Here is an 8,685-nt window from a genome sequence, read left to right as displayed (position 1 = left end):
CCTAACCCAGAAATTAACATCCCTAACTATAACCGAATCAAACTTTCTAAACATTCGAACGAATCCTAAACCTCTAGAACTGAAAAACCAAAAACCAAAAAACCCGAATCAGAACTGAACCGAGAACCGAATAATATTTTAGTCGGTTTAATAAGTGGCATCTCTAATAATTCCTTCAAAGTGATGTAATTCCAAATGAGTTTATGTTTTGCTACAATGGTTCTTATCATTTTTCTTCTCAAAAATAATATTTCAAATATATTTTTATTAATAATTCTTGTTAAATTTTTATAATGCTTTTTTATTTTTAAAACTTATAATTTTTACCTATAATTTTATTTTTACTAAATCTTTATTATATACATAAATATAGTTTTTAATAGAATATACAATAATTTATATAAATTTATAATTGCATTACTGGAAATATTAAATTTTTTTGTTAAAGTCTAAATAAATATTTAATCTTTTTGATATAAAAAAAGCTAGTTAAAAACTTAATGATTAATTTGTAATTAAATAAAGTATTTCAAAATGAGGTTTTGTATTGTATTCTTTTAAATTTGATAAATTATTTAGATTTTAATTTTTCCTAAAATGATATACCACTGAAAAAGTTTTCTTCATTTTGATGTTTTTCTTTGAAATGATGTACCATTAGAAATGGCCCAAGAGTTCAGAATCCAATATAACCTATTAAATGACCCAATGCTTAACATGAAACATAAACTCTGAATCAGATCACATCTGAGCTAAGAGCATGATTGTTGAGGGGTTCTTATGGTGAGGTTCTTAGCAGAATATAAGAACCCGTCTCTTAACTTTTAACTAAAAAAACTAAGAACCAGTTCTTAAATAAGAGTTTTAAGAACCGGTTTTTAGCTTTTTTAGTTAAAAGTTAAGAGACGGATTCTTATATTCCGCTAAGAACCCCACCCTAAGAACTTTCTAATAATGATGCTCTTAAGTAGTTACTCTTAAGAAAAAGATAAACAAAAAATGGAGGAAATTGATTAAGCAAGAAGCAAACAATAATGATTCACAATCTAGCATCAACCATATACAAACCCCATAAATGGGGTGATCTTTTACTCTCTTATTGGGTAAACTATTTGGGCCTAAGCTTAAAAGTGGGCTATATAGCAAAGCCCATTATTTTATCCAGATATCTAAAGACTCTTGAGCTTCTTCCTGATTGATTGAGGAGGATTGATCGATCATCGATTGTTCGCATCTTCGATTCATTCCTTCCATGGCGCTTCATTGCAAAGTAAGCTAGAATCTTTCTCGTTGAAAGACATTTCGCAACTCCAATCTCTGCTTTATATCTGTTTATACGTTTCGTATGCAATCCTGGGATTGGGTTTAGCTTTCAAGAAGAACCCAATAACGATTTGATGATTTATGTTCATGGGCAGAGTTATAATCTTGTTTTCGATCTTAAAGTTCCGTACTTTTTCGTTACTCATCAGCTTCCCACTTTAGCTGTCTTTGATGAATGTATTCGTTTGATTGGCTCTATCTTTGCTGTGCTAGTCTCACTTTTAAAATCTTTTTCTCTCTGATAGGTTTCGAACACAGTAGCGAGCACTTCTCTGCTTGGTGGTTCGAAGAGGCTGCTTCACTTGCCTAAGTCTTATCCCATTCACTGCAACATGGTTTCACCAAGTAGTACATTGGGGTTAGGTCCTCTCAAGCTGCACAACAAAGGTTCGTCTGAGTTTTACTCTTACAAGCTATTATCAGGCCGGCCCTGAAATTTTGGTGTTGTAGGTGATTTAGTAAAGATTTTAATTTTAAAAAATTCTACAAATCTAGGGGTCTAATGGTCTATGTCTATATAGGCTAATGTTTCGTTAGACTTTACCCGGGACCGGCCATAGCTATTATCATTTTGATTTTAGTTCGAGCATCTTGATCTAGTTTAGGCAAAACCTGTTTCTTAGTCCTGCTTCTGTTTTTTTTTGAAGTAGGTTCTCGTCTAAGGCCATGCCGAGTTAAACGGGAAGAGAATAGCCAAACCACAAATGTTGAAAGCATATCAGTGGATGAGGACACGTTGAAGCAAGATCTCGAGACTGCGATCCAGGAAGAAAACTATGTGGAGGCAGCTAGAATCCGGGATAGACTAAAAGAGCTTCAAGAAGACAACAAAGCCTCTGTTTTGTCTGCCAACACTCGGTTCTACCAAGCTTTCAGAAACGGGGATTTGGCTGCGATGGAATCTTTATGGTCCAAAACCGGAAAGCCCTGCTGTGTCCATCCAGGAGCTAAAGGCATAACCGGGTACGATGATGTGATGGAAAGCTGGGAAGTTGTGTGGATGAACTATGAGTTTCCGTTACTGATTGAGTTGAAAGATGTTGAGGTTCATGTCCGAGGAGAAGTAGGTTATGTAACGTGTATGGAGTTTGTGAAGACTAAAGGGAGTAGTAGCTGGGGAGCTCAGTTTGTGTCTAATGTGTTTGAAAAGATCGATGGGGAATGGTTTATATGCATTCACCATGCTTCTCCTGTTGATATTTGATCCAAGAAGCAGAGAAATGGCTGTGAGATATATATTGGCTAGTGGCGGTCGCTTAAGGGAGATGAAGGGCTGTTCTGTTTTTTATCTTTGTGCTTGTTGATTGGAACCAGAGCATTAGAGGGAAACAAGAAGAGGCATAAGTTCTGACGTTTGATGTTGTTGTTGTCTTTCTAATCTGTATGAATTCTATTCACGTTTAGGCGCAACAGTTTTTTATTTAACAATCTCAATCTCTAACTTGACTATGTAAGGAGTGACATCAAACTCAAATTAATTATATATAATAAAGGTTAGAGAATCTGAATATAACTTCACATGATTAGGATGAATCTATAGAGAATTGATAAAAAGCCCTGTTTAATGACACATGCAATAGGAAAATTCCGCATCATCTTCAACAATCAGTAACAGATCATCAAACGGCATTTAGGTCACAAAGAATAGACAGTGAGCAGTTAAGAAGATCACAAAGCTAATGGTGAACTTAACATGAAGCTTATTATAAAATCTAAATATGCATGTTTCATGCCAGTTAATCAATTTTAAATTTTAAATTTTAAATAATTTATTTTCATCTTTATATTATTCAAATTCTAGTCTAATTTTAAATAAGTCAGTGTGTGCAAACTCCTTAATCTAGTGGTTAAAAGTTCAAAGACTTCTACACCAAAAAGTTCGATTCCTAAAGAGTACAATTTATGCTTTTACACCAAAAAGTTCGATTCCTAAATAGTACAATTTATGCATAAAGTTTTTATGTACAAAGTTAATCGGATATTATATGTCGATGCATGTAAAGCCATTCGTTATAGTATCCGAGTGTTGCGGAGAGTCCTGTTACCATAAGTGTGTAAATATGTAGAACCATTCGTCAAATATATATTAGTTTCAAGAAGATGGGACATTAGATGTAAGCTTCTGTAAACGTTGTAAAGTTCATTTGATAAACTATGTCTACGTAAAAAGATAAAATGTTATTGAATGATTGCTTTTCATCACATTTAAACGAGAGGGAGAATTAGTGAAATAACAAAAAAAAAAACTAAAATTAAGAATCAAACCATGTCATGAGTTAGAGAGATATACGAAGAAAAAGAAAGAGAGAGAAGAAGATAGATAGTTAGTTTTTTAATTTTAGTTTTTTATGGCTATATAGCCCTGGGCATTCGGGTATTCGGTTCGGTTTCGGGTAGGAACCATTTGGTTCCGGGTATATCGGATAAATCATTTTTATACCCAATAGGTACTTATGAGATTTCGGTTCGGTTTTGGTTCGGTTTCAGTTGGGTTTCGGATACCCATTAATAAATGAATCAAATATACATATACAAAATATATGAGTTAATATGTTAATCTAAGTTGTCTAATGGTTATATACTTGCATATTTGTCAATCCAACTAGAGTTCAAATCAATAAAGTGGTAGTTTTATAAATATTTATTTAGTTTTAATATAAAAATATCATATATATATATATGTATAATATAAGAGAGTACATAAAAGATAACATGGTCTGATGATAACAATGTTTCCACTCTTCCTGTTCGAATGGGATTGATGACATTTTACCTTATATTAGAAAGTAGATACTTGTTTTTTCAGATATTCGGATACCTTTTCGGTTTCCGGTTCGATTCCGTGTATTCAGATATAGAAATTTAGGAACCATTCGGATATTTGAGAGTTTTGGTTCGGTTTCAGTTTCGGGTAATTTGATTCGGTTCCGGTTCGGTTTTTCGATTCCGTTTTTTTTCCCAGGGCTAGAGCCTATAGAGCCAAATTTCTCTTTAAACGAAACCTGTAGAAACTAGAAACGTTCAAAAGTTTTCGAAATTAATTTATGTTCACTTGGACAACTACTTAATCATATTTTAGTCTTTCATATGTAATTCTTTTTATTGTTATATAGGCAAACTATTCTTTATTAATTATTATAAGTTATAACCAAGGTTCAAAGCCGCCTAGATCTTGTCAAATCACGCGAACACTGAAGAAGTAAAAAGACAATTCTTTATTATTATAACCAAGACCTCATCGATCTTGGTCAATCACAAAGGGATACAAGGAGAGAGAGACATTAAAACATGAAAACAAATTCTCAAAAGACAGCTCAAAGCTCATCCCTGTTGATCATGGATGGACGAACGCCTTGACTTAGGAAGTCTTTGTAGTACTTGCCCGATTCTTTCTCGTATCGTGTGAGGTTATTCTTGAAATCAACGTAGTAGAGTCCAAATCTGTTCTTATAACCATCTTGCCACTCAAAGTTATCCAACAAGGACCATACGAAGTATCCGGTAACATTCACCTTGTCGATGCTGCATAATTATACAAATGTTTTTATTAGATTCTCCAAGACAACTGTTAGTATATCATATAAAAGAGAAATATGACTTACCAAATAGCTTCATTCATACTCAAAAGATGCCTCTGAAGATAATATTTCCTGTTGTGATCAGCTGTACCAACTTCAACTGAATCTGTAGCCCCAAGTTCTTCTCCATATCCTAGAAAATGAATATGTTTTAGATTCATCCTAAAATAAATAAAACTAGCTAAAAATAATGATAGAATATGTTTTTTAAGTTGATTAATTATGATGTTATAAACTATGAAAAATAAATGATAGAATTTTTAGTTACCGTTTTCCATGATCATAATTTCCGGGTTGCCATACTTATCCTTGATGTACTTCAAAAGACTTCTAAAGCCTCTCGCAAAAACGGGAAGTGCACCGGTGATAGGCTGAAACGCGACATAGGTGAATGTGTTATCAATTTGCTAATCTATTATATTAAATTAGGAACATGACCTATTAATATAAGTTTAGTCCTACTATTTTGATACAATTATTAAAACCTCTTACTAATCATTTAAGAAAAATATTTTACAGAAATATGATTAAAAAAACACAAATATGATTAAAAACACAAATATAAAAATTAGTTTCTAAAAAAATGTAAAACAGAAAATATACCCGCTCTAAGAGCGGGTGAGAATCTAGTAACAAATTAATGTCTGAGATTGCTAATATCAAATTCAAATGTGTACCTTGCTACCAATGCTGTAATTGTACGCATTCTTAGCTGAAAATAATTAAAATACATTTTAATTAGCGCCAAATAAATTAAGATTTTGCATTTGATTTGCTGGCATCGGTTCAAGTAAGGGCAATAAAAAAAACTTACTTTCCCAGTTAATAAGAGAATCTTGCATCCATCTTGGTTTAGAAGGATCTGGCTTCTCCAGATGGTTTGAAAACACGGAAGTATAATAGTTGAGCCCAACAAAATCGGCTGAGTTTTTCAGTTTTGCTTTCTGTGCATCGCTAAATTTAGGCAACCTATGTCCAACAATATCTTTCATGATCTGTGGATAATCTCCATACATAGTTGTGTCCAGATGCCTATAAAATTAGTCAAATATATATCATAAAAAATAACAATATAATTAATTATTTAATATCGCAAATGATATTAACTACTTACCATCCCAAAATAAAGTCAAGTGCACGGTTTATGGATGCACCGTCTTGTGAATCAGCAAGGTCATGTGGTTCAAACCAAGCCGGACTATGTGCGATACCGATCTTACCACCTTTACACTGTGGTCATAAAAATAACACAAAAGAAATGTCTATTTTCAGATCTGAAAGAAAATAATTAACTATGATTTTTTAATTTTATTTTATGATCTAGCTAGCTACCTTTTCGCATTGTCGAAAAGCTTCAACGGCTTCTGCGTGAGAGTTAAGGAGATTGTGAGTGACGAGGTAAGCCTCGAATCCTGATCGTCCTTCATGACATTCTTCCTTGACATACTTGGAGCAACGTCCTGGTGCTTTCTTTCCTACATCGTAACCGGCGTGGGAGAAAACCCATGGCTCGTTGAAAGTGATCCAATGTTTCACTTTTCCACCATACTCTTGGAAAACAAAATCTGCATACTCCCGGAAATCTTTCCTGCAATTTAAGTAATTTGTCACGCTATTAGTTTCTAATATATGATATATATACAAATTAGCATTCGTTTTATAAAAAACTTACACAATCCTTTCACTTAAAAAGCCGCCATATTCGTCCTCTAGATTTTGTGGAGTGTCCCAGTGAAAGACTGTCACGAATGGAGTAATACCTAATCACAATAATAATGTTTTTTTATTAGAGAATACAGTTACGAGTAGCAACCGTGATATGTATGTAGTTTTGTTACTTTTTTTTTTGAGAAAGGGCTTTTTTGTTACTTAATTTATATGTTTATATATATCCATTATACCATTTCTTTTGAGCTCATCGATGAGGTCGTGGTAAAATTGCACACCAGCTTGACTCACTCCTTTCTCCTTTCTCCCATCTGATAAACAGTTTTTTTTTTTTGTTTCTTAATATGTTTCTTACAATCATGTATATATATATATATATATATTATGCACACACAATATTTCTAACACTAGATTAAATTAGTAATCAGAAGCACATATACTCACGAGGAAATATTCTTGGCCATGCGATAGACATTCTGAAGGCATCTGTGTTTAGATTCTTCATTAGTTGGATATCTTCCTATAAAACATTATTTCAGACGAGACAATTATCAACACGTAATAGGGGTCAACGTGAAATATTTACTAGATATACTGTACGTGATAATTAATTAATTTATTCAATCCATAGTACTATTTTTATACCTTATAACGATGGAAGAAATCAACGGCCACATCGCCGTTATCGTAGTTGCATCTGGCTGTAATTAAAAATGATTTTTGATATTAGTTAGCGAAAAAAAATCTAGGCACAGTAGTTAAAAAACAAGTAGGCACTAACATGGAAATCTCTTGCAGTAGATATCCCATAAGGCCGGTCCACGACAAGTTTCATTCACTGCACCTTCAACCTAATGATAACGAAAAAAGTTTGTGTTTAGAAATGATATACAAAGTAAAGTATAGATGAATTCTCGATATATAACATACTTAAATGGTTATTAACTAGCGTTTATTATGAATATTTTTACTAGATACTAGCGAAGAAAGATAAAAAGACCATAGTGACAAAGTTATGTTTATTCTTTTGTTTTCTATTATACGTGTTTGACGTTTAGAGCATTGTCTAAAAATTATAGTGCATGAAGCACTAGCATATAATATTCAACGAATTCAAAATGATAAATATGAATTCAACAATTCCGTCTACACGATTGTTTTGTGTAAAATAGTTTATGGATATTCATAATATATATTTCAGAAAAAAAAATCACAAGAACTTATGTACCTGATATGCTGCAGTAGCCGTGCCAAATAGGAAACCTTCAGGGAAACTTGCCCGACTTAGTTTTGTCGTCGGTGGGCAAACAGGTCCATCGGCTGTTGCCGGAGAGACGACGATGGTTAGGAGCAAAAGCAGCCCCATGAGAGGAAACTTATGCAAAGCCATTTTTGGTTTTTAGTTTTTTTCACTTATCTTCGAGAATATGTTTTGGGATGGTCGTTAACTATACAGCCTAGTCCTTTATATAGCGACTTCCATTCACTGATTGATCTCTAATTTTATTTTGTTTTGTTTACTTTGCCAACTACCACCAGGGCTCGTGGATCACTTTTCTATCAGCTACTTATCGACCGAGATCATGTTTTCGACCAAATCTTAATATTTAAATGCCATTGACGTTAACCAGTTGCTATCCTCTTCTTTTTTTCCCACTAAACTATTAGTGCATAATTGGATATAAGATGATTCATTGCATGGTCTACTTAAAATTGGTGTTCAGTGATAATTTTTTTTAACAAAAGGCTTTTCTTCAGGTAATTATTAATTAAATTGATAATATAAACTAACTGTAAGTGGCATATGGTCTAAAAGTTTAGAAACTAAAGATATTTTCCATTTTGTACTTGTCAAATAGTATACAGCAGAAGTTTGGTCAAATTATTTATAAAAGCTTAATTTCTGGAATGATATTTATCGTTGCATTATTATTATTTCTAGAAAAATTGGAACATATTATAAGCTTTTGTTCGGTTAATAATCAAACTGATAAATATAAACTTATAGTAAGTGCACATGATCTAACTGTTTACAAATTAAAGATGTTTTCACTTTGTACTTGTCAAATAATATGTAGGAGAGTTTAGTAAGATCGATTATTAATGAAGCTTAATT

At 32.8% G+C, this 8,685-nt stretch overlaps 2 protein-coding genes across 2 annotated transcripts; one reads left to right on the top strand and one right to left on the bottom strand.

Annotated features, from left to right (window-relative positions):
- The first annotated feature begins 1,187 nt into the window (after positions 1-1,187).
- On the top strand, positions 1,188-2,743 carry LOC106322963. Its single transcript, XM_013761143.1, has 3 exons — positions 1,188-1,270; positions 1,569-1,710; positions 1,974-2,743. The coding sequence occupies exons 1-3, from the start codon at positions 1,253-1,255 to the stop codon at positions 2,525-2,527; spliced, it is 714 nt and encodes a 237-aa protein (XP_013616597.1). The 5' UTR covers positions 1,188-1,252; the 3' UTR covers positions 2,528-2,743.
- A 1,777-nt stretch (positions 2,744-4,520) lies between these two features.
- Positions 4,521-8,021, bottom strand: LOC106322875 (beta-glucosidase 23-like). The gene is made up of 13 exons (XM_013761059.1): positions 7,798-8,021; positions 7,351-7,420; positions 7,215-7,270; positions 7,014-7,089; positions 6,803-6,880; positions 6,574-6,661; positions 6,234-6,489; positions 6,016-6,131; positions 5,716-5,933; positions 5,579-5,613; positions 5,170-5,272; positions 4,926-5,034; positions 4,521-4,845 (listed from the first exon to the last, which is right to left on the bottom strand). Exons 1-13 carry the CDS (start codon positions 7,957-7,959, stop codon positions 4,638-4,640), a joined length of 1,575 nt encoding a protein of 524 aa, XP_013616513.1. The 5' UTR covers positions 7,960-8,021; the 3' UTR covers positions 4,521-4,637.
- Between the last annotated feature and the right edge of the window lie 664 nt (positions 8,022-8,685).

This window comes from Brassica oleracea, chromosome C1 (assembly GCF_000695525.1).
Source record: "Brassica oleracea var. oleracea cultivar TO1000 chromosome C1, BOL, whole genome shotgun sequence".
Lineage (NCBI taxonomy): Eukaryota > Viridiplantae > Streptophyta > Magnoliopsida > Brassicales > Brassicaceae > Brassica > Brassica oleracea.
The sequence above is the reverse complement of the archived record's forward strand: the minus strand, read 5'-3'. Positions and strand labels throughout refer to the sequence as shown.

What these genes read in the sequence shown, in the direction of transcription:
- LOC106322963 (XM_013761143.1), top strand. An exon ending in TCTCAAGCTGCACAACAAAG is followed by an intron (nt 1,711 to 1,973) that starts GTTCGTCTGAGT and finishes TTTTTGAAGTAG; the next exon opens with GTTCTCGTCTAAGGCCATGC.
- LOC106322875 (XM_013761059.1), bottom strand. Translation starts at nt 7,959, where the DNA reads ATGGCTTTGCATAAGTTTCCTCTCATGGGGCTGCTTTTGCTCCTAACC. An exon ending in CTTGACTTTATTTTGGGATG is followed by an intron (nt 5,934 to 6,015) that starts GTAAGTAGTTAA and finishes CTAATTTTATAG; the next exon opens with GCATCTGGACACAACTATGT. An exon ending in ATTACAGCATTGGTAGCAAG is followed by an intron (nt 5,273 to 5,578) that starts GTACACATTTGA and finishes GTCGCGTTTCAG; the next exon opens with CCTATCACCGGTGCACTTCC.